Raw genomic sequence first — 25473 nt, 5'->3', positions numbered from 1 at the left:
CTATCTGATATCTTAAATGTGCTCTGAAACACCTTCTGAGGAGAGTATTTAAACTCACTCAATCGTTACGTTCTGTTGTCATGAGCACCTGAGCCAAATAATACACTTCTACATGCACCAGAGAACCCACAATCGGGCACGAAAGTCCAGTGACTTTTTCATGCTCGCGCTATCCTTCGTTTCACGCTTCTGCATATCTCTGTGAAGAGATGGCTGTTGGTTAGATTCTTTGAGACATCATGCGACTTCCATGGCCGCGGCTAGTCGGGAAGCTCCGCCCCTCAGGGAATTCCCACGTGCGTCGGCAGCCGGCGGTTGGGCCAAGTGGTGGAGCCGGTGGAGGAGCAGTGACCTTTGCAAAAAATGGCTAGAGGAGAGGGAAGGGCACGAAGACGCTGGAATTCAAATTTCAACTGCAGATAAGTCAGCTTCTACAAAACACTTTAAAAAAAATTCTTGCTTGAGGATATTCGTGAAGTGGCATCCTTTAACATCTCAGGCGTACCACACCTTTATTGAGAGCCCCTTTCAAAGTCCCTTTAAGCACTGGCACTTTGGCCGGCGAAATAAAAGGGACAGGGAAATAAAAGGGACAGGGAGAGGGTGGCAAGGGGAAGTACACAGCGAGAAATGCCAGGAACAAGTACAAAAAGTAAACAAATTTGTGCCGCTTGTGCATGAGTGTCCACGCACATTTTGAAGCAGTGCTGCGCGCGAGTGACTACTGCAAATATTTACAATACAGTATAGGCTCTTTAATTTGACCCTTGTTAGTTCGGAAACCTGGATAGTTTGAACTGCCGGCTTGGTCCTGGTCAACACCCATGTAAGTATGCGACGTCGTACGTATGTAAATTTGGATGCTATGGGTTTCGCATCTGTTAATTCGGGGCTCCCGAAGGGAGGCTGCATCCAGGTATGACCGGTGCGGTGAGAGATAGTCAATATAGCACTGATACCTGAACACAGCCTTCCGTCGGTAGCCCGTTAAAATTAACTGGTGCGAGACCCATAGCGTCAGAGTTAGCAAGCGTGTGACACCATAGTCTTATGTGGGCATTGGCTGGGACAGCGCTGGCTGTTCGAATCGTCCGGATTTTTGAATGAAAGAGCTTTTACTTTATGTGCAAAGTTGTGCATGCATAGTGTCCTGTCACTAATGAATTGCGCGCCCCAGTGCGTCGTGCTGGGATACAAAACGAAATTGCGGTTGGCTTTGTTGCTCGCGTGCTGCTTTGTTTGCACGGTATTTTCCAGTTTTTTTTGTTTGTTTTCAAGCAGTAGTTTGAAGTAGACACTGACAAAAACTTCATCTATATCTTGTTCTTAGTAAAGATCGATTGTCTAGCTGTTTTTCACCTTGTAGGTGTCTGTTCAGTAGCAAAGGACTAATTAATCGCTGTGAAAATTGTGTGTAAGTATCTTCCTGCTCCTATTTTCAAACCATTGTTGTCAAGACCAAAAGGGACTTTGCAGTCACAATTAGGAAGTGAATGGCAGCGCAGCATAGCCTCAGGGATCTGTACAAACTGCCTTGATGTCACCGCAGTCTGCTTGCAAAAGTGGCCAGTGGTGGCAGCACCTGTGTTTCATTTTGTCACCTTTCTTAAACTATAGAAGCACCGATTTCAATGAGGGCATGCCTTTGCTGTTGGAATGCGGTAATCTATCTATATCAGCCAACTACAATTTGTCCCGAGTGTCCCTTTAAGCATTAGGGACATTCGTCGTGCCAAGGTTTATTCTTGGGGTGCTCTGAGGCATCATGTGTGGTGGTTAGCATGGGCTAGTGCACTGTGGCAGCGGTGCTCAAGGCCACTGTGGTTGTCTGTGGAGTTCTTCATAGCTAATAAGGGTTTCGTGCGCTGGTATGGTGGCACCAGCAGCGACCACATCACCAGCGCCACCTCGTGGCACTCGCCGCGTTAACCGGACGCTCAGTCACAGCCGGTCCCGAGGTTGAGAATGCGCGCCCCCGTCAAGACTGGCCGTGGTGGCCCTGTGCCTTCTTCCATGCCCAGTGCGTTCGCGTCAGCTCGGTCGCATAGCAGACGCGCACTGACCGCGATGCCATTCCGAGTCTACTCCTACTTCTCTGCGGATTTCAATGCATTGAAAGCCACTTCTGTGTCACCGCTGCTACATTTAGCTTCAATTGCTTTCAGGTTGGGCTGATCATCGATTCCAAGAAACCATGATTGTGTTGCAGTCCCGACTGCACTGCAACATCTGGCAGCACAGTTCAACTTATTGAGATTCATAAGTGCTTTTACAGCTTGAGAAACAAGTGTGTGATTGACCCAAATAATGAAATCAGCTATGTAACTTACATGCATTGTGACATCCACTGTATGGGCGGTTAGAATTGCGAAAAACACAAACTTACTACACATATCAGATGATAATGCTCTACATCCTGCAGGCTTGACACTGCTTTACTTTTTGTATTCCACTCAGAAAAGCATAGCTCTAAGCATACAAAAACACGATGGGTTTCTTGCTGAGTAGCTTCCAAAGTTAGAGGACTTTAATTTTAGGAATTGCATGAAGCCACCAATTAAATTACTTATTTTGGTCGTGCTTTTCATTTGGTAGATATTTAACTCTAGAAAGATCGCCGCGGTGGCTCAGTGGTTATGGAGCTCAGCTGCTGACCCAAATGACTTGGGGGCGATGCCGGTTGCGGCGGCCGCATTTCGATGGAGGCGAAATGATAGAGGCCCGCGTATTGTGTGATGTCAGTGCACGTTAAAGCACACCAGGTGGTCGAAATTATCTCGCACCTTGCACTATGGCGCCCGTTATAGTCTGAGTTGCATTGGGACAATAAACCTCATTAAAGCCAAGATTAACTCCAGAAATTAGCGGTTTAACGATGTTGTGAAATCCAAGAAATGTATAAACAGAAATTTGAACCCCTCTCTATTTTTTCTTTTTATTCATCCAGAACAGGATTTTCGATCTCGGGAATGCAGCAAATAAATAAATTAAATATACAATATTTTAAACTACTCTAGGCAATAAAATCACACAAATACGTACACAAAAGCTTAGGTGAAACAATGTGAAAAACGACATAAGCATTCTCAGAAGTACGACGTCGCACCCACAGCATGCATACACGCGTGAAAAAAAAAATCTAGAAAATATTAACGCGCTGAACCACAGATGAGCATAACAAACGAAGACAAACTTCAGATGCTAGCTCCAAGAACTTCACCGTAGACCATTTCCTGTGACTCACTGAGCGCATTCCTTCCTTCTACATGAGATAGAAGTAACTCCTGACTTCTACCAGTGATGGCACGTTCAAAGCACCCCAGTCAGTATAAACCCCTTCCCAGTTCACACCCATGAATTTTGTTCCACAATGCACTCATTTCCATTAGACCCATGCACGATCTCCAAGGAAAGCGTTAAAATATATTCTGTACCTTGATTGCAGTGTTTTTGTAGCTTTTATCACATTGTTAAACAAAGCAGTAGGTCAAGCACCCATAATTAGCTAAGTTTGCTTTTGCCTTTTGACGGAACACCTTACCGCTCACCTCGCTCACTGCAAACTGAACGAGAGAGCTGCGTTGGCTGCGTCCGCATTTTGCCACCGCGGTTAACCAGATGGCGCCACTCGCGCGCGCCAAATGCAGCGCACGGAGCCTATAGAAGGCACCACTCCGTCAAGGACAATGGCTTTGTGAACTGACTAGCATTTTCATGACGTAGAGTGGACGACACTGAGCTCATCAACATAGGCGTGCTTGTGCAGAGACAGGAAGGGAGCACATTCATGAATGCATGGCGTGCGAGCTGAAATAAAGAGGAAATAGACTTGGGCGGGACATCTAGTGCAGAAGACAGATGAACAGCGATCTGTTGACCTTTTATGGTAATGGATTGGCTTCCAAGAGAGGGAAAATTTAATGGGTTTGGGAAAGGGTCAGAGAAGGGTTTGAAATCGAGATTTGTTGGATATGATGGCCACAGCTGGCACAGGACAGCATTAATTGGAGGCCGCAGGGTGGGGCCTATTGTCCTGCAGTGTATGTAAGCAGCATGGCAATGATGATGGTGCCAAATGTTAGCAGAATTGCACGTACATGTGATCATGAGTCTTGTTTTATACCTGGACTGGTAGCAGCATTAGCACTGTTATAGATTGTGCCACTGCTTGCTCCTCTGAGGGTGAGCCTCACAGAGTTGTTGATACCTTAGTGACGGGAGGCCATCGCTCTTCTTTTCTCGTGGAGGCAGTTGGCAGGAAACTGTTCATTTGTCTTTGTGTGTGCTTCAAAGCTGGATGTGCTGTCTTGTCTGGCTGATCCTGTTGTAATGCAGCACCAATTTTAAAGGCAGAATGAGAGACCCCAGAATTTGTCTAACGTGCATCATTCTGCTGGTGCTATTGGCCGCACCGTACGAAAGGCGCGTGATGTAATTTATTCACTGATGAGGAGCCACGACGCAGGAAACTTGGGACAACCAGGAGGAACTGCAAAACGGTGAGAGTTCTGTGCGCTTTTAATGCGAGAGTGTTGATACCCGCATGTCGGAAAAAATTGTCCGGCTTCGGCAACCGTTTGAAGCCTCGTGGCCAGAGCAAACGGCTGCTCCAACATAGTTGGGTCACCTTCACAAGCCCCGCCAGTGGCAGCACCTGCCATCACAGGGCAGTGGAATATCGCTTAACCGCTGCAACACTGTGATAGGAGTGGTATGACTACTCCCATCGATCTATGAATGTGAACTAGAGAATGACCAATTAGTGCATTTATATCGGCATTAACCAGGTAATTTAAGGCACAGCATAAGTGTCCCTTCCAGTTTTTTTTTATGTCTGATGTACCTTTCAAAATATGGGTATCTGCGAGTGCCCTGTAAGCCCTGAATGAGGTCTGCATTTCAGCTTGTATTTCAGAAGAGGGCAAAAACTTTTTTTTGTTCAGGTTGCAATTCCACACAGTGTGTGCAATACAGTCCATGTGAGAAAGGCATGGATAGGTGCTGCTTTCGCTTGTGAACCATTTTAGAAGCCTTCTCCCACACAGTATTTAAGCATGAGCAAATTATCGTTGTTGGTTAGCTCATGCTACTCACCACAGCTTAGCTGTTGCATATTGTGCACTGACGATGTTCTGGTGTGTAATAGAAGCATATAAATCGCTGAGCTGCTTGGTGATGTGGAATGTTGTCCTCTTTGAGGCACTGCAAGAGATCGCACTCAGCTATGTATGCACTTTGAAGGGCTCATATTTAGCACATTTCATTATTCTTTTACTGTGTCTAAATAAAGTTTTCAACGCCTGCTCATCTTGGCAGGTTTCATCTCGGGTGAGCCTATTGTGTTGGAGCATCACGCAAAGGTTGAGAGGAAAAAAAACTTTTACATCTGTTTTTTTCCGGAAAGAAAAATTGGCAGCTATAGTTGTACCATATCCCATCCCATGTTCCTGTCGGTTTCCTGTGACAGCTTTCATTGCAGGGCAAAGGGAGGCAGCCTTTGCACTGTTCCTGCATTGCTGCAGGACTCGCTTTGTACAGATTTTGCGCTCGTCTATTGCTGCTGCAGTAGTATCTTGTTCGCTGTGGTTTTTCAACTGTACCATTGTACCAACTGTACCATGCTGGCCTCTGTGCAGGGCGTCAAGGTGCCGTCCAAATTTCCACCAGCCAAGCGGAAAGACCGGGCCTCAGGGCAGCAAACATCGACAGCAACTGTCAATGGCAGGCGACCTGACAAGGCAGCCAAGTCATCGGAGCGGGCAGAGCGGCCCGATCGGGCTGACCGGGTGGAGCGGGCGGAGCGGGCAGAACGGTCGGAGCGGCCAGCTCGGGCTGACCGGGTGGAGCGGGTGGAGCGGGCAGAGCGTCCAGAGCGCGCGGAGCGGTCAGAGCGCTCGGAGCGGTCGGAGCGCTCGGAGCGGTCAGAGCGCTCGGAGCGTGAGCAGCTGCTGGCAGAGCGTCAGCGGCTCATGGAGGAGGAGGAGCGGGAACTGCAGGAGATGGAGCAGCGGCTGGCCGAGCGCCGCAAGGAGATTGCACGGAAGCAGCGGGAACTCGAGGAGAAAGAGGTGGGTGCGCTGGGGGTTCCTGTTGTGCAGCCAACCAGTTACGTGATTGCTGCGCTTAGTTGTGCCAAACTGTGCCAGAAAGCAAAGCCTGGTGCATGCTTCTACATTATGGCAAATTATTAGTAATCCATGCCGATCCTGCGTCAAAACTCCATATTTCCTTTGCGAACAAAATTTTTGGCGCTGTGTGTTATCCTACTTCTGGCATTAGGCAGCGCTAGCAGAAAATGCAGTTTTTTCAAAAACCCTTCTGTCAGTCTTTAGTATGTGTATAAGGGCGAGCATCATGTTGGCAAGGTGTGTTGTCACTGTGCGTAATGAAAACAGAACCGAAACAGGCTTGCAGCTCACGGGGATTTACTCCGGTCATCCCATGGCATTGAGGGCATGCCAGAAAGGCACATGGTATACAAACATTTACAAACAGCACTGGTGTTGACTTGCATGTCCTTGCGTGGCCGAGGTGTGAAAACGGCACGCTGCTACAAATTTCTCAGTGGACTTTGATTTTGGGGTTTGCTTCATTGCCCTATCAGAAAGAAGCGAAGAGTCCTGGATAATTTTTTTTCACTCGCGTCGAACTGTCTCCCTGGTGTGCGGCTCACGTTCTCCAGCGCTTATTCAATGGGATGCAACTTCAATTTTGCATGGTAGCTTCTTCACTTCGTAGGGAGTGTCATTTTGAGGAAGAAGAACACGCGACGCACGCAAAGCCATGCAGATGCAGCGCTGAAATCGAAACTTTCGAGAATATGACTGAACTGGATGCGGCAGTTGCGTGTAATTTGTGCTGCCACTGCATTCACTGTGTGGGATTCTAGCTGTAGCGTAGCATTTTAAAAATGCAGTCTTAGCATGCTGCGATCCGTGTTTCACTACCGTGGACTGCATCTGTGGTGAGCTATCTGGGCACCGCGTAGATGCTTCTTAGGAGCACGCACCTGCCAATGTGCAGACACAGTTGGGTCCCCGTAGAAGCAGATTATGGTAGCGGATTGCACTCTGCTAAAACCGTAATTGTCAGCAATGGCGTAGAGGTAGAACATCCGCCTCGCGTGCAAGAGGACCGGGGTTCAAATCCTGGTGCCGCGCAATTCTCCACCGGGTTTCAAAAAAAAAAAAAAATCCGCATGTCGATAGAATTGCATAACTAGGCCTGGAGTGCGGCCTGATCTCGGTGACCAGAACCGACAACGCACTCTCTCACCAGAGCAGGATTTGGCCACCCTGGTGTAGTACTTGGCCACAACCTTCTATGATCAAACCAGTTAACCCTCGGCCCTCAGTCTCCAGCGGCTGCAGAGCAACTGACCACGGCGGCGGTCAGACCTGTGACGCAGCGGAGGGTGCTAAGAATCTCTGGCTCCGGACAGGCCGCCATTGGAATCTGAACCTGGCAACGTTTAACGCTAGAACTTTAGCTAGTGAGGCTAGCCTAGCAGTGCTGTTTGAGGAACTAGTGGGAATTAAATGGGATGTGATAGGGCTTAGCGAAGTTAGGAGGACAGGTGAGGCGTATACAGTACTAAGGGACGGACACATACTGTGCTATCGCGGATTAGAGGATAGACTAGAACTAGGTGTGGGATTCCTAATTAATAAGGATATAGCTGGCAACATAGAGGAGCTCTATAGCATTAACGAGAGGGTAGCAGCTATAGCAATTAGGTTGAATAGGAGGTACAAGCTGAAAGTGGTGCAGGCCTACGCACCCACATCCAGCCATGATGACCAGACCGTTGAAAGTTTCTATGAGGACGTAGAATTGGCAATGAATAAAGTAAAATCGCAGTACACTGTACTGATGGGCGACTTCAATGCGAAGGTGGGCTAGAAGCAGGCTGACGACCACGCGGTAGGTGACTATGGGACAGGCTCTAGAAATAGCAGGGGAGAGTTATTAGTCAAATTCGCGGATAGAAATAATTTACGGATCATGAATACCTTCTTCTGCAAACGAGAAAACAGGAAGTGGACCTGGAAGAGCCCCAATGGTGAAACTAAAAATGAAATCGACTTCATACTATGCGCTAAACCTGGCATCATTCAGGATGTGGCCGTACTCGGAAAGGTGCGTTGTAGCGACCACAGAATGGTAAGGTCTAGAATTAGCTTAGACTTGAAGAGGGAACGGATGAAGCTAGTGAAGAAGAAGACCATTAACGAGTTAGCCGTAAGAGGGAAAGCACAGGAGTTTAGGATAGAGCTGCAAAACAGATATTCGGCTTTAACTGAGGAAGACAATTTTGATGTTCATTCAATGCACGATAATCTGACATCAATAATTACGGAGTGCGCAGTAGAAGTAGGCGGTAGGACAGTTCGAAAGGTTACCTGGAAGCTATCTCAGGTGACGAAAGATTTGATTAAGAAGCGCCAAAGCATGAGGGCGTTTAACCCTACCGATAGAATAGAACTAACGGAGCTATCAAAGTTAATAAATAAGCGCAAGGTAGCCGACATAAGGAAGTTTAATATGGAGAGAATCGAGCATGCTCTAAAGAACGGAGGTAGCCTAAAAACAGTGAAGAGGAAACTAGGCATAGGTAAAAACCAGATGTATGCATTAAGACACAAGCAGGGTAATGTCATTAGCAATATGGATAAGATAGTTAACGTAGCCGAAGAGTTCTATACAGACCTGTACAGTAGCCAATGTAATCAGAGCGTTAATGTGAAAGACAGCAGTGCACAGCAATGCGTCATCCCGCCAGTAACGAAAGATGAAGTAAAGAAAGCCTTAGAAGCAATGAAAAGGGGAAAAGCAGCTGGGGAGGATCAGGTAACAGCAGATCTGTTGAAGGATGGAGGGGACGTCGTGCTAGAAAAACTAGCCACCCTGTATACGCAATGCCTTATGACCTCTACTGTACCAGAAGCTTGGGAGAATGCAAACATTATCTTAATTCATAAGAAGGGAGACGCCAAGGACTTGAAAAATTACAGGCCGATCAGCCTACTATCCGTTGCCTACAAAGTATTTACTAAGGTAATCGCTAATAGAGTCAGGGCAACGTTAGACTTTAATCAATCAAATGATCAGGCAGGCTTTCGTAAAGGGTATTCCACAATAGATCATATTCACACTATCAATCAGGTGATAGAGAAATGCGCAGAATATAGCCAACCTCTATATGGGCTCCGTGCAGGAGACCAGGGGGCAGCACTCTCGGCGAACAAGGAGCGCCGCCGGTGGCCGCCGGAGCAGATGCGTTGGGAGAGTCGCGGCTGCCTGTTTCGGGCGTGCGCCCAGTTTGGGGCGGCCGTCGGAAAGTTTTCGGGATATTTGCAGCGAAGTGGTGGCGATTTGGCCTAGTTGGAGTGACACAGCGATAAATAAACAGTGCGGGAACATGACGACACCACACAGAGAGACATGGATGAGCCCTGGTTTTATGCTGGGCGTCTGTTTCCAAGTAGCAAAGCACGAGAAACGGAGCAGACGACACAAGGAGAAGGGTGCCCAAGGGCAAGAAGCAACACGCAGCAACGGATTGAAGGGAGGGGATAAAAAATACGGTGAAGAAAGAAGTAGAAAAATACAGAACAAGATTTGTGGCACCCCCCCACATGCGGTACAACGCGACACAAAGCCAGCCACGAGCAAGTCGATCAAGCGGGACGGCCGGATTGTTGTGAGAGGTGAGGACGCACTTAGGCAAAAGCTGCGAGAATGAAAAGAAAAAGAACACTGCGAAGGAAGTGGCTGCGGAGAAGAAAGGAAAGGGTACGGAAGAAAAAGAGGAATGAACGGAGGGGGAGCTGAAACGGAGAAAAAATACCAGAAGCTGACGAAAGGCCTAAAAATTCGCGTACGTCGGCCAGCTAGGCTCATAGAAAGCGACATCTCCCTGCCTGTGAGAATAATTGAGATAACTGACGTAGTAGATTGGCAGAATTTTTTTCAAAGGCTTCAATTATCTCTCCGGTGGGTCGGATTCCTCCTCTGATGACAGAATAGTTTTTAAAGGATGTACGGCATGTAGTGGTGGTCTCCGCAGCGAATCTCAATACGACGCCCTTTGATAATTCTCTCCACACTGCACTGGTATGCGCACAGGAAGTGGCTGATCCAGTATACTAGGTTGATTGGCGAAAATAACGAAGCGCCGACCAAAAGGTGTTGTCAAGATGGAAGGACGTTTCGACTTCCACATGGAAGTCTTGTTCACTGATGGAAAAATTTCGCACACAAAGCTTAAGTACGTTGTGCTAATCGTCGCAGGCATCTAGCGTACGAGGGCGGTAGATTGCCGATGTTACGGTTGAGCGTCTGATCTGTTGTCTGGATAAACAGAGACTCCAGATATTGGCGTGACATCCAGTTTTTTTTCTCTGAACGCGTTGAAAACACGAAGAATAATATCGCTTGGGAAGAAGCGGCAATTATCGGCCGTGAAAAAAAAACTGGATGTCACGCCAATATCTGGAGTCTCTGTTTATCCAGACAACAGATCAGACGCTCAACCGTAACATCGGCAATCTACCGCCCTCGTACGCTAGATGCCTGCGACGATTAGCACAACGTACTTAAGCTTTGTGTGCGAAATTTTTCCATCAGTGAACAAGACTTCCGTGTGGAAGTCGAAACGTCCTTCCATCTTGACAACACCTTTTGGTCGGCGCTTCGTTATTTTCGCCAATGTATTCACCCGACCAGACGAGATTTCGTCGAACCTTAGATTTCATACTAGGTTGATCCTTTAATTACAAATGTTCCGACTGGAACATATGAATTAAATTTTTTATTTGCCTTCGACATACACTTTTCTTTAAAAATTTTGTTTTCGCATCTGTATGATGATTGAGGAAATCATTGTAACTATAAAATTTCATATCGTTTTATTTAAAGACTGTATTATTATTGGAAAATGGACACATATTTTTTAGCTTGTGTCGGAGTCGAGTGTTTGTAGGGCCCTTCCCGGAAAAAAAAAGTTACAATCCACAAACGGGAACAAAAGCACTGACAAACACTTGCTGATATCGTGATCAAACCACAGGTTAATCGAGCATTATGTAAAAACAACCTGCGTCGGCGCGCGCCACCACACGCGTTCTGTGGTTCCTAGAGCACGCCCTTTCGTTCTGTCGGCTAGGCTAAATGGGAACACAAAATACAAGGGCCACATTGCCGAATAGCTCGATTTTTTTTCAGATGGTGAGAAAAATTACGAATGCAGGGGTTTGTGAGTGCCTTCTTTTTCTCTTTTGGCAACGTCATGCGGCGAATCCTGACATGATCGCAGCCTCACTGCCCGTCGGGACAAGAGCCAGTCACGTCGCTTCGGGTCGTAGAACTTGTTTGGGGACGTAAAAAACATTGTCCCTGGTGAGTTCAAGTATGTGCTATTGTGGACTGCTGCGCAGCAATTGAAATGTGACCACAGAATATCCCCAAAGCAACGAGCGAAGGAAGAATACGACGCGCTTCCGGGCAGTTTTGCTGCATCCGAGCGGCGCGGGCCGGCGCGCGTCTCCCACCCGGTCTGCCCTTTCCGCCGCGAGGGGCGCGCGCATCGCGCCGGAGTTACTCCTGCACGGTGCCTATATAGCTTTCATTGATTACGAGAAAGCATTCGACTCAGTGGAAACCTCAGCAGTCATGCAGGCATTGCGTAATCAGGGGGTAGAAGAGCCTTATGTCCAAATACTGGAAGATATATATAGCAACTGCACAGCTACTATAGTCCTCCATAAAGTCAGCAATAAAATTCCAATAAGGAAGGGCGTCAGGCAAGGAGACACGATCTCGCCAATGCTGTTCACCGCATGTTTACAGGAGGTATTTCGAGGCCTGAATTGGGAACAGTTGGGAATAAGAATAAATGGAGAATACCTAAATAATCTGCAATTTGCTGATGTCATTGCCTTGCTGAGTCACTCAGGAGGTGAACTGCAAATTATGATCAATGAGTTAGACAGGCAGAGCAGATCGATGGGTCTAAAAATTAACATGCAGAAAACCAAGGTAATGTTCAACAGCCTAGCAAGGGAACACCAGTTCACAATCGGCAGCGAGAGCCTAGAAATTGTGACGGAATACGTCTACTTAGGGCAGGTAGTGACAGCTGATCCGGATCATGAGAGGGAGATAACTAGAAGGATAAGAATGGGTTGGAGCGCATATGGCAAATTCTCGCAGATCATGAGTGGCAGTTTACCAATTTCCCTCAAGAGGAAAGTGTACAACAGCATAATCTTACCGGTACTCACCTACGGGGCAGAAATGTGCAGGCTAACGAAAAGAGTTCAGCTTAAGTTAAGGACAACGCAGCGAGCCATGGAAAGAAAAATGATAGGTGTAACGTTAAGAGACCGGAAGCGGGCAGGGTGGGTGAGGGAACAAACACGGGTTAATGACATCCTAGTCGAAATCAAGAGAAAGAAATGGGCTTGGGCAGGGCATGTAATGCGAAGGCCAGATAACCGCTGGTCCTTAAGGGTAACGGAGTGGATTCCAAGAGAAAGTAAGCGCAGCAGGGGGCGGCAGAAGGTTAGGTGGGCAAATGAGATTAAGAAGTTTGCAGGCAAAGGGTGGATGCAGCTGGCAAAGGATAGGGTTAATTGGAGAGACATGGGAGAGGCCTTTGCCCTGCAGTGGGTGTAGTAAGGCTGATGATGATGAAAACCGTAATGCCTCGATTCTTTTTTTCTTTTACTCATCGATTTTTTTATCAGATATAGTTGCTAGGAAAGGCAAAAGGTGACGTGTGGTGGTGCATCATTTTTTGTCATACAGTTGAACCTTGATGTAACGAACCTCTGTATAGTGAATTCCTCGATGTGACGAAGTTTTTTAATTCCCCAACGCTGCCCCCATTGAAGCGCTGTATTTGAGACCTCCATGTAATGAACATGCACCGGCGGTTGACCTTGATATAACAAACTTGCCAAGCCGACCATCTGTTATCTTGTGCTGAGATACGAAATTTGGGAAAAAAGTTTCACGACAGTTAAGCATGAATTGACGTGAGATCAATGCCAACGACTGCAACCAGCAACCGCAGTTGAACCAACGCATCGTGCTGCAGCGCCACCGGCGCATCTCCATTGCTTTTGCTTTTGGAACACCACAGCTCATGGTCAAAAGCAGCGAAAAATGATAGGGCGTAACAAAAGTGAAACCGCACCAGCAGTGCGCGCCCATCGCCACCGTGTGGTACATTGGTGGCGTGATTCCGGTGCCGATAGATCTCCCACATTGGGACTCTGTAGCGTGGATGGCAGAGAGCGTCAGAGATGCGAGGCGAAGAGTCCGTTTCCTTGGGCAACAGTAGCAGGCAGACCGAGATAGGGAACATGCGGGAAGAAGCATGTAGAAGCATGTGCCTCTGTGGCCGGTCTATACAGCAGCAGCGTGACCACACGCGTTGCGCGAGCCGCGGCAGACATGGCGGAAGCGTGATTGCGGAACGTTTCTCCATGTGTATGACTTCGAGTAATGGGGTTTTCTGTAAACATTTTCAAGGTGATTTCACCTGCATTTATTTCTTTTTTTGGTTTCCGTTCTGTAGTGTTCTTTCGGGTCTTCTTGCAAAAACTGCATGCAACGAAAACCTGGATGCAACGAAAAATCCCAGACTTTGTCAACTTTATTATATCCAGCTTTAACTGTATATAATTTGCACTGACAAAACATGGGAAAAAAAAAAACGTGACTTATACATTTGCTTTGATTGCTGGGTGGCTGAAACAATTCCCATTTTTGCAACACCCGGACGCATATTTCAGGATGCCCACTTTGTGCTGCACCAACTGGTTGGAGCCCCAAATGTGGAGATGACGGCTGCACAACAACAGCTGAAACTCCACCTGTTATTGCAGCAATTGTTGTGGCAGAAAAGTGGACATTACAAAATTTGTGCTATAAATACTGAGGATTTATATTATTCTTATTCTTATTATGCAAAGCTTTATTCTAGGGGTGTGCAAATATTAACATTTTTCAATACGAATCGAATACGAATATGAAGAAAAAATGGCTTCCAATATCGAATCGAATATCGTATATCTGTTCAGTACAAAAAAAAAAAAATGTCAGAGGATGATAAACAAGCAAATGTTGTCGCCCTTACTTTTTTCAAAAAAGTGTATGGCCTTTGGAACTAAAATAAACAAAACTAGCCTGCCTCAGTACCGTATAAAAAAAAATGTTGTGCACAGAAATGTATACTTCTTGGTTAGACAACATAACAGTATCCAAACTATAATGAGGTCATGCAAAAACAAAGTCCATAAATTGACAAGACTAGCAACAAAAAATAACCTGATGACTAGTAAAACCTCATTCATTTGTAGTTCAAGGGACCGAAAGAAATGCCCGGTTCATCCGAAGACCTCGGATTATAAAATTTACCGTGCCCCCCCACCCGCCAGAAAAAAAAAAAACAACCTGCTGAAAATGTGAAGATGCAGTAAGGCCTTATGAGTCTGCTTTATCGCGCTAACACCTATAAGCCCATGATGAGCTGCCCGTTTTGGAGTGCTGGAAGAACAACACAAATGCAAGCTAGGGGCTGGGGAACATGCACTGGCGTCAGAATGGCGAGAAGGTTTCTAAAAAGGAAAAATAAATAACGTGCGACGCGCCAGCTGGCGTCCGAAAGCTGCGCGGAGCTGGGATTGGACTACCGGCGAATGCGCGGGCCGACGGTTGCAGTTGCCGCGGGGCGGCGGCGAAGCTCAGAAACCGAAACCACGCGGCCAGGCTGCTTTTTTGACCTAGCGACAAGGGCCTTCCGGTCGTTGTCACGCCTGCCGTTACGCCCATTAAAGAGGTGCGCGGGTTACAATGCACCATGCAATAGGCGAGATTTTTACAGGATCGCTTGCCCTATTGTAACAACTCGACGCGCCCCTTCAGGAGGCTCCCGCGACATTCCGCAAGTAGGCTTTCCCGCATAGCGTAGTTTACAAAACGGGATGGCGGAGGTCACGGTCGGGGAGTTATGAAGGCGACAGGACGCATTCTTCGGGTGTGGGCATTAAATATGTGGCGCATTACGGAAGGATAAAAAAAGGCGCGATTTCGGTTGCGATTGTTCGAAGCGGGCCGTCGGCCATCTTGTTCGCAGCACGGGTGATATGTGGGACAGCCCACTTGCGGAAATTCTCGCGCGGTCAAGCCTAGCGGCGTCGGGATGCGGTCGGTCCGCGTGATGAACGACGGAGAAGGAAGGGAATGGGACCTCTGTATTGTTTTCCTGGAGTTTTTAACTCGATCATCGGCGAATTTGCCCAGATATTGTGGTTTTGCCACGGCTGAATTCATGAAAGTATGCGCAGTATACAATCGCTGGCGAGTATTCGGGAATTTTCGAATGTTCGGAAATTCTCGAATATCAATTTCTCGAATACGAATCGAATATCAAACATATTCGATTCGTATTCGAAATTTCGAATATTCTCACACTCCTGCTTTCTTCTGAAACATACACACATGTTCAGAATTTTTATTGCATTAGTAGCAGGAACAGGCGACTGCTTTTGATATTAAGGACAGGGAGCTTCTACGCAGCTAACGTGATCCGAGACAGTGGTGGCATTAGCAGTTGTGGCCAATTTATTTGGGCATATCAGATTGGTTGATCGTTCCAGAATACGAGCCGACAAGTCAGGATCTATGGAGTCTTGTCATTGCATGTTTTGTTGGCCTTCGGGCGAAATGCCTTTCACCCCAGTGAAGAGTCTTCATTGTTGTGCGGTGGAGTTGCAGCAGGCTTCCTTTGGTTCCCTCCAGGCAAAGGCAGCTGCTGAGAAGCGACCTTCGGACAAGCTGGCACCACCCCGGAAGCCTCCTCCTGGCCAGCCCACGGTGCGTCCCGTCTCCACAGGGGGAGAAAGGAGAGACCGGGAGGGCAGCTCATCAGCCAAGAAGCCACCCAGCAGCAGCAACACGGTCAATGACCGGAGACCCAAGAGCTCTTCCGAGGCCTTGGCTCCCAGTCGGGCACCATCCTCATCAGTCTCCAAAAAGCCATCCGCATCGTCAACATCATCATTGTCATCTAAAGACGCTCTCAAGGTAGGCCACTTGTGGCATTGCTTCCCACTTGCTGTGGCTTCATGTGGCATAAGTGTGTACACTGGAATCGTGATTATCATTCAACATTTAGGGGACTGCGTGAAACTGTCGTATACTAATCCGTGTGTTGTAAATTGGAAATCTCACACAATGGACTTATCCGCACCACAAACACAGCCGCTACTCTGGTTGCAGAAATGTGTGTGTGTTTTTTTTCCCCCATGCACCATATAAGCGCTCCTGTTCGCATTTGGCGAGAATATGTGGCGAGACCATGCTGCCAGAAGCATTCCTGCGGCGACAAGGCGTGTGTACGCTCCCTTCATTGCGTATTAGGTTGGGCTATTTGTACCTCGAAATCGAAGGCTTGGGTGGTATGCCCGAAATACTGCTGTTTCAAAGCTTAGGAGGCAGCTTGCGACGCGAAGTACAAGCGTGCTGGAGACTTGTCATTCTGTTCAGACTCTGCCTAGAACCTTCGTCAATCCACCGTTTTAAAGAGTAAAAAAACAAGAAAGTACTAATGGCGATGTTTGCCCATGGTGCAAAGCAAGACTATTAGAATCTCGGTGATACGAATCTCATGGGTTCGCGAAGATATTCATATCATCCGAAATTTTGTACCGTCCGAAATTTCATACCATCCAAAATGGACAAAATTCGTTGCAGAAGCATGGGAAATATATTCACGCAGATCTGTTTATGGGTGACACGATTTAACTACGGCCGCACGGCAACAGCTCACTATTTGCTGTGTGTACAGCGCGACTATAGTGATAATGGAATCGGCGATGTGTGGGCCTTGCGCCGCTGCTCACTGCTTGCCGTGTGTACATTGCGACTAGTGACTGCTGAATTGGCGATGTGCGGGCAGCGCTCTGTAGTTGATGGTGTGGGCATGGCTCTCGCGTTCATATCATCTGTAGTGGCGCGGGAGATCATTCGGAGCATCTGAAATTCTGCACACTGTACATTGAGCACACTGGCTGGGGAATTCGTATCATTCCAAAATCCGTATCAGCCGGGTTTGTATCGTCTAGGGCAATGCGCCCATGCAGGCGGCGCGCTTTCTGCGGTGACTTGCCATCCGCCGCCACGCTGAGCAATAGCAAATTGGTGTGCACTGCTCACTCGGTGTTCCTTGGCCAAATGTGTTCTGCTTTGAAGCCGAAAGAACGAAGAAAAAAATAATTTAGAACATTTTACAATGCATGCATCCCTTTACACCCCATGTTGCTTTTAGGAGATGAAGTGCTTGTTTTTTTGTCGTGTATTTTTAAGTTTCTCAAGGAAGCCAGTGTTTGAAACAAACTGTAGGCATTAGAAGCTTCACCTTTAACAGGAAACACTCTAACCCTGTGTTTGACACATTATAGCCTTAGTTGCTTTTGTGCCATTAAACCCAACATAACTAAAGTAATTTTGTGTTGAAGTGAACGCACAGACTTCTGTTATGCGGGCCAGGCAAGAGCCGCCTTGCACTGGAGGTCGCGGGTTGCAGGTGCGGAGTCCAAGCCAGCAGCCATGCCGTGCAGTCAGGCTTCAGATTACATCGTGATGTGCGCATGGCTTTACCTTCATTCCGATTCAAAATGCCTTGGGGTGACATGGGATGCGCCAGTCATTGCCAGACCACATAACTGCGGAATATCTATAGACAGTCTATAGACCTATGTCTACTGGACCAGTAGATTTTTGTCTATAGACAAAAATCTACAGGAAGTGTATGGCCTAAGTCTATAGATCATCTACGGACTTCCTATAGACCTGTGTCTATGGACCTCCTTCACCCCGCGACGTCACGAAAATGCGGTGGCGCTGATGTTAGCAGCGACTTTCGCATGGTAGGCAAAACAGGTTCCGCTTGCCCGTGCCTACCGCAGCTACCGGCGGCTGCTTCAAGCCTGTGCACTGCAGAAGCAGCATGTATTGACCAGCTGCGTCACAGCTGGATCCGCGTAGTAGCATAAAAAATATTAAATTAGCCTCGATAGGTTTCTCGCGCATAAATGCCGCATTCGGAAACTGGCTAACAGGCACTGGGCCACGGTAGTAAAGCGCGAAGTCTGGGAGTCGATAGGCACTGCCACTCAATGCACTTAATAGCATGCAAGTAACTGCGTTCATTCACCTGAACTTCAGGATAGTAGGCTGATAATTGCTCAAGGAAAAAAAAAGACATATGTAGCTGCACACGTACTTATCACCTTGAGCCGGAGTGTACGGGGCGCCGACAGGTTCACTCGCCCCCAAGAAATGCGTTTTTTTGTTAATAGCACACCATGTTTAAATGGCGCGTTTTGTGACATTTAATAGTTATTTGAAACTGTTTCTTGATATGACGACGCAATTATTTCATTCGAGTAGAAAGAAGTCTGGTAAGTTGTGTCAATCTTGCGCGGTCGCGTTGGTGTGCTTAGAATAGCGTACCTTAAGTGTGCTAAACGCCATATGCTTTTTCATTGCATCATGCATGTGTCATGTTTCATGAGGTTATACATAATCGCGAAGCTTGTTTGGAAAGAAGCAGCCGCAGGCGTGCTACTAACAGACACGTGGCGAGATTGAGAGGGGACGCGGCATGAAAAGTGTTTTCGTTATTCATGCATGCGATATGTAACTAAACTTGGTGCAAATATGAAATTCCTACGCTAGTTTCAGTCATTCCTTTTATTTATAGCTATACCTGGCGCAGTTCTGGGTAATTATAATTAACACCGTCGTCAAGTCCCCCCAAGCTAGGTCTCAAATAATTGAGTAGATAGTGCGCAGTTTTTTTTTTTATGCCAGCATGTGCATAAAGCCCTGTTCTGTATGATGACGCGATTAGTTGTTTTTCTATATGATCAGTACTTATGCATGGATAGTTACATAAAAACGTTTCTTACAAAAAATAACTAACACAATACTGCACGTGTAGGGAAAAAATCGAGAGATTTATTACGCTCCTCAACGTCTCAGGAATAGTTTGCGACAAATGGAATCATTTGATTTTCATGCGAATTACGAAGGTGAGTGATCCAGTCGCAGAAAATGTGAGAGGTCAGAAAACGAACCTTAAAGTTTATTCCCTCGTTTATGGCATCTTCGCTTTCGCTTTGGTCAAAGAAATGCGGCACTGAAATCAAAGAAATTACCTCACAATTTTTGACGACCACACTTCTAAAAAGCGTAATTTATAAATTTGTACTCAATATTTTGCTATAATTTTTCGTCACGAAACTAGACTTCAGGGCTAGGAAAGGAAATAATTCTAGAAATCAAAAATTTTCACCAAATCGACCAGCTTAACAAGAGGACAAGTCGGCCTGGCTGGTGCGTGGTCATGCGGCTAAAAACAGCGCTAAGCGAGACAGGAGATCGGGGACACGACTCTGTCCCCACTTTTTGCGCAGCGCGACACGTACGTATGTCAGCAGACGATGAGCGCATGTCTGCTCCGGCGAAACAACGCCAGCACTTCCCCTCACTACTGTCCCGAAGTAAAATCATTCCGGCTAGTGCAGAGTGTCAAAACTTGTTTTGTTCAATGCCTAGCGCGTAAATAAACGGCAGGAACGCTTTCTACATGTTTACTACTAACCATATATACAATACACAGTGGCAAACTATTTCTCTTTATAGGCCGCACGTGGACAACGCGAGCTCGTGTACTTCGACAAATTACTAAGTTGGAAGCATCGACCATTGCTGTGATTCGCAGAAACTGGAAACGCGCCTACAAGCCTTGAAAACCCGCGCACAACACCTATCCGCGACGCAACTCCCCGACCTTTTGCCTACCACGAGCTCGCTAGCGACTGCAGCGCCACCTCGTTTGTTTACAAACATGCAGGAGGTCCATAAGTGCTTCACCAGCCTCTTTCAATTCATACAGTTCCTGCCAGTCGTCCTATAAGGCGGGCCATGTGTCGTGTGATGTATGCTTGTAAGCTTTAATGCATTACCTCTAGGAGCATTCACCAGGCCTACTATAATTTGCTCTAAAATGCAGTGCATAGGAATGACAAACTCCCCATTGAAGCTGGTGGTACTATCTCGATGGGAAAAAACGCGAACAGCCCGGCGCCAACACGCTCCGCTGTTTCAATTTCTTCTCACCGTGCTTTTACTTCGGTGATAGCAAAAAGACCCTAGACTCGTCCATGATACATTCTAGCACGACTCTAACGTCTTTTTCGTACCACCCAGTTAAAAGGGCGATGAAAATAAATTCCAACAGCGGAGTGTGTTGGCACCAGGTTGTTCGCGTTTCTTTCCATCGAGGTAGTACAAGCAGACAACGTATCAGAGTGAATTCCACGTGCATGGTTTCCTGGGCAAAAACTATTTCAGTGCGCTGGCACTAAAACGCCCAATTTCAGATTTTGCCCATGTTTGTCTGCCCAGCGCCTTCTGGCGGGCAACCCATCTGCCATGACAGTGCTCAGGTGGCAACCTGCCCACTGTCGTGTGTGTGTTTGGGCAGCCTGCCAGCAGGCTTTATGGCCAGCTTAGCTACTCAGCAACTCGGTGGTCATGAGTGGGTTCATACTCGCAGCGGCGTGAACAGATCAGCTTTGTTGGCTACTGCACTAGACCACTGCATCATCGATGCAGCCAAACATCCCGTGTGTCTCTCATGTTATGCTTTGGACGTCTTCATCCAACGTCTTCATCAACTACCATCCGTTCGTAGCGGATTCAGAACAGACCGCTATCGCATTGCCCTTTTAAATCGAGCCTTGAACCGAAACTGAAGTGAGCGCACCTAATTCGCATTTGGCCTAACCACATCACATCGTCCATCATTTTCTGAAAACTGTGGTAGGATATTTATCGAAATCACCTTGTATGTGTGTTTCTTTATGTAGAGCCTAATATGCAATTAGAGTTTCAGCGGCACAATTATAATTTCAGTTATAAGCAGTTTTGTGACTTTAGTCGGGCTCTACCTTTAGTCAAATAGAACTGAATGACCCAAGAGGAAGCGGGCAGAGCGGGTGAGGGAACAAACGTGGGTTAATGACATCCTAGTCGAAATCAAGAGAAAGAAATGGGCTTGGGCAGGGCATGTAATGCGAAGGCAAGATAACCGCTGGTCTTTAAGGGTAACGGAGTGGGTTCCAAGAGAAAGTAAGCGTAGCATGGGGCGGCAGAAGGTTAGGTGGGCGGATGAGATTAAGAAGTTTGCAGGCAAAGGGTGGATGCAGCTGGCAAAGGATAGGGTTAATTGGAGAGACATGGGAGAGGCCTTTGCCCTGCAGTGGGTGTAGTCAGGCTGATGATGATGATTATTATGATGATGCGTTTAGACTTGAATCAGTGCAAATACATTGGTAAAAAAAAATCTGTCAATAGAATGTACAAAATGGGTTGGCTGGTAATTTATAAAGAAAGCAACTATTTAAATTTATGCATTATGCAAAAGCCAGTAAAAATAGCATCACTGCACAACTATACTTTTCCCGAATAAATTTATACCAAGCTCATTTCAATTTTCTCATGGCAAACCAGAGGAAAGGCTCACAAGGCAGAGACTGTATTTGTAAAATCACAAACGAAGATAAAAAGGCTTGCAGTCTGTGTGCACTTATCGAGTTGCAGGAAAATGCCTGTAGCTTTGGCTGTGCTGGTGTGGTTCCGTTTTGAAAAGTGTCAAACGAAAGGGCGCACAAGGAGCTTTCAAACGGTAGCAACATGATGGGGATCGGGGAACGGTTTTAGAATATTGATCGCATGAAGTGGAACATCATTTCGAAGCTTGCACTTCGTTTTTCAGTTGTGTGACCCTTTAAGTATTAATATTTTTCGTACTTTGGGATTGTTTGAGCATGGATACTTTGCAGAGATAGTTCGAAGTATATTTGTTGCGAAGAACTGTTTGTTCAAAAATCGACTTTTTCGCAATTTTTTGCTATTCAAGACCTGCATCCTACCCTAAGTGGTGGCAACAGGTAACAAGCTGGGCTATTGTGCAAGCTGATGCGTTGCTGTTGCTTTATTTGTTACTCGGGTCCATATGTAGAAAAAAAAAAGGAAAACATGGTTACATATCACCCATAAATAGCTCACGTTTAAAAGGTGGTTGGCTGAATGCATGCTTCTGCTTCTTTGCTCGGCCCCTTATTTGTTGATGAAGCATGCCTTCACCTCAGTGAGGTCTCCAGTGGCAGTTAGCTCATCAGCACTGCATTGCTGCCATGACCAAAAAACTTGACTGCCTATTCCTCCCATTGCAATTTTGTGTGTGCGTTATAAAACTTCGGAAAAGCATTTTGGTCAGGCAGTGCAGCATTTATACCTGTGCCACACACGCGCAAGGAAGTGCAGTAAATGCTTAAGGCCTTAGGTTTTTTAATGTTATTATATTTTCATATACATCCACATTTATGTCATTATATGAAAGTCACGATAATGATAATCTCTGCAAGGCAGTCAGAAGTTTCACCTGAATATAAACGGTTCCAATGAGCATGATGTCTTGCCAAGTTCATTTCATCTTCATCATCAGCCTGACTACGCCCACTTCAGGGCAAAGGCCTCTTCCATTTCTCTCCAATTAACCCTGTCCTTTTCCAGCTGCGGCTACCGTATCCGTGCACACTTAATCTTATCCGCCCACCTAACCTTCTGCCACCCCTGCTACGCTTGCCTTCTATTGGAATGCACTTCATTACCCTTAAGGACTAGCGGTTATCTTGCCTTTGCATTACATACCCTGCCGAAGCCCATTTCTTTCTCTTGATTTCGACTAGGATGTCATTAACCCGTGTTTGTTTCCTCACCCACTCTGCCCGTTTCCGGTCCCTTAACGTTACGCCTGTCATTTTTCTTTCCATGGCTCGCTGCGTTGTCCTTAACTTAAGCTGAACCCTTTTCGTTAGCCTCCACGTTTCTGCCCCGTAGGTGAGTACCGGTAAGATGCAGCTGTTTTATACTTTTCTCTTGAGGGATACTGGCAAACTGCCATTCATGAGCTGAGGAAACCTGCCATGTGTGCTCCACCTCATTATAATTCTTCTAGTTATGTAATGTAAAAATTTTCTTGTAGAAAATGCCACTGTTCTTGCTTTACAAGTTGAAAAAGTAGCCATAAAGTTGCTTGTCAGCACACAAGCCGAGAGTGTCTGTCAGAAGTGCTGTTGAAAATGGTGCCCTTGGCATCGGAAATGCAGTAGAGGTGGCTCATCTGACTGAAAGTTATGTATGGGCCATTTGCTACTCGAAGGGAAGTTGTCAGTACTAACAAAGTTGCATGCTTTTCTACGTGTGGAATGTAGACGAGAGTGTAGCGCCACCTCAAGTGCCAGTGTGCAGAAGACGGATAAGTGGAGAGTGCTTCCACAAGGAACATCCGTGGCTGCCTCGCAGAGCTGACGCATTCATCAGTTGGCCGCCGCTCTGCTTCAACACCCATCATGGGGCTGCTTCAGTAAATGCGCATCACTCTCCCACAAGAGTAGCCATTGATCGGGCCAATGAGTTGTGGCGAACTCAGTAGGTAGCAAATGGCAGTAAGGCTAATGCCATTAAAAAAACTTAAGGCAGTAAGCACTTAATGGCATTAAATTTGTCCCTGTGGCACGAGTATTGGTGTGGGTAACAGGGGTGCACAGCACAAAGAAGTGGTTTGTATGGCATCGCCATGTTGTATCGTGTTAGGAAGTGGCTCTACTCAGAATTGGTCCATACCAAGGTAGTTGTGATGTCTCGTATGCAGAATAGTGAATTAAGTGTAAATATGCTTTGCATCTACTGGGTAGTCCTAGGGCAAATCTGGTCCAAACTTTTCTGTTCCCCACAGGCATGAGTACAGTAATGTGATGCTTACTGGAGCATAGGTAGGTGCCATATAGTTTTGGAAAGCTTTCTAAAACTTATGTCAGCTATAATTTGTGCTAAATATTCTCTTTGCTTTGCTGTTTTATTGAAAATATTGTTTTCTGAATGCCCTCATTCGTGCCTTGCTGCAATAGGGAAGCAGACGGCTAAGGCCATGCACAAAATGTCTCATTCCATGGCCCCAAAGACAAAATTCAAAACCCAGAGAGGAGGTATCCAGGTGCAGTCCTTCATTGCGGCGATGATGATAGTGAGTTTTTATAGCCCAAGGGTATCTTTGGCCAAAGAGCGCCAAACACAAGGTGATTGGTCATCACGGGTCAGTGCAGTCGTTCATTTCCACTGAGGGAGCTGGGTACGTACTGCCAGGTAGCCTACTGCAAGCTACATGTTGTGTTTTTTTGTATTCCCAGAATGGCGGCCACCCACGGGATGTCCCCTCCTCTGCCTCCAAGAAGCCTGTCTCATCATCCAAGTCCAGGGCCGAGGAGGATGAGGACACCTTCTACGCCTACTCGCACAAGCCCAAGGCCCCACTGCCCAAGGGTTCCTCCTCATCGTCATCGCAGCCGACCAAGAAGCTGTCTTCCTCCTCTGGTGGAGCCAATGCCAAGCGCACCTCCTCCTCCTCGGGGCCTTCTCAGCGGCCATCCTCGCACAGCAAGGACGATGGCCGGAATTCGACGCACAAATCATCAGCAGTTCCCAGCAGGGCCCGAGAAGAGGCGCGTCGGAAGGACGACAAGCCGGTGTCCCGGGTGAGCTGCCCTTGGCCGCACTGGTCTTATGGGCACACATGGTGGTAACAAGTGCATAGACACTGGCTTTCACCTTTGCATGCATCACAGGGAGCGGCCAGAGAGATGCCTATTAGGTGTAGCTAATACAACTCGCGCATTGGGCGTGCCTGGGGCTCAAACGTTTCACTCCATTCCCCTGTGTGCAGCATGCATTTGAGCCAGGCATGCACAGAAAGGGTGTAATCATCTTGGCATCACTCTTGCTGCTTCCTGCTACACCGCCTGAGCTGTTAACCAGAGCTAATGTCAAACACCTACGCTGTGCGTTGCCCCTCTGTGCTAGAATTCAGCGAGAACATTTCCTGGATGTTTTGCAGAGGAGCTGTGAAATGTTTGCCTTTTGAGCTTTTGGTCTAGTTGGTGCTGGTGCAACACGTGGCCACTCCAAGATCATGTCACCTTTCCAACGCTTTTTATTGGTTCTCAGAATCATGACATCATCACTCAAGTCACCTCTCCAACACCTCTGATTGATTCTCAGAATTCGGGATCATCACCAAGGTTCTATGACAGCACTTACCTCTGCCTCATTAATTCTCGCTTGCCAGTGCCGTGGAGCACTGCGCGTGTACATAAAAAATAACAGTAAAAGTTCTCTATTTCAGTCATAGAAACCACATATTGACGAGTATATTGTAATCGTCGTGCAAGTTCTTTTTGTTCTCTCTGGCTTTTTGTTGTCCTGCATGCCTTTAGTCATAAGCACACTGTCATTTCTGGCTCATGATGAATCCAGCTTGGCACGTGTTTGCTG

At 46.9% G+C, this 25473-nt stretch overlaps 1 protein-coding gene across 2 annotated transcripts in view; it reads left to right on the top strand.

Annotated features, from left to right (window-relative positions):
• LOC144127965 (uncharacterized) overlaps positions 1-25473 on the top strand; it is a 54796-nt gene that overhangs the window by 14970 nt on the left and 14353 nt on the right. For both annotated transcript variants that reach the window (XM_077660986.1, XM_077660987.1), the window contains exons 6-8: positions 5637-6068; positions 15811-16095; positions 24333-24677. In XM_077660986.1, coding sequence (XP_077517112.1) covers positions 5637-6068; positions 15811-16095; positions 24333-24677 — 1062 coding nt within the window. The remainder of the gene's footprint in view (positions 1-5636; positions 6069-15810; positions 16096-24332; positions 24678-25473) is intronic.

This window comes from Amblyomma americanum, chromosome 4 (genome assembly GCF_052857255.1).
Source record: "Amblyomma americanum isolate KBUSLIRL-KWMA chromosome 4, ASM5285725v1, whole genome shotgun sequence".
NCBI classification, from domain to species: Eukaryota; Metazoa; Arthropoda; class Arachnida; order Ixodida; family Ixodidae; genus Amblyomma; species Amblyomma americanum.
Note: the sequence above shows the minus strand (reverse complement) of the source record. Positions and strands in the feature narration are given on the sequence as shown.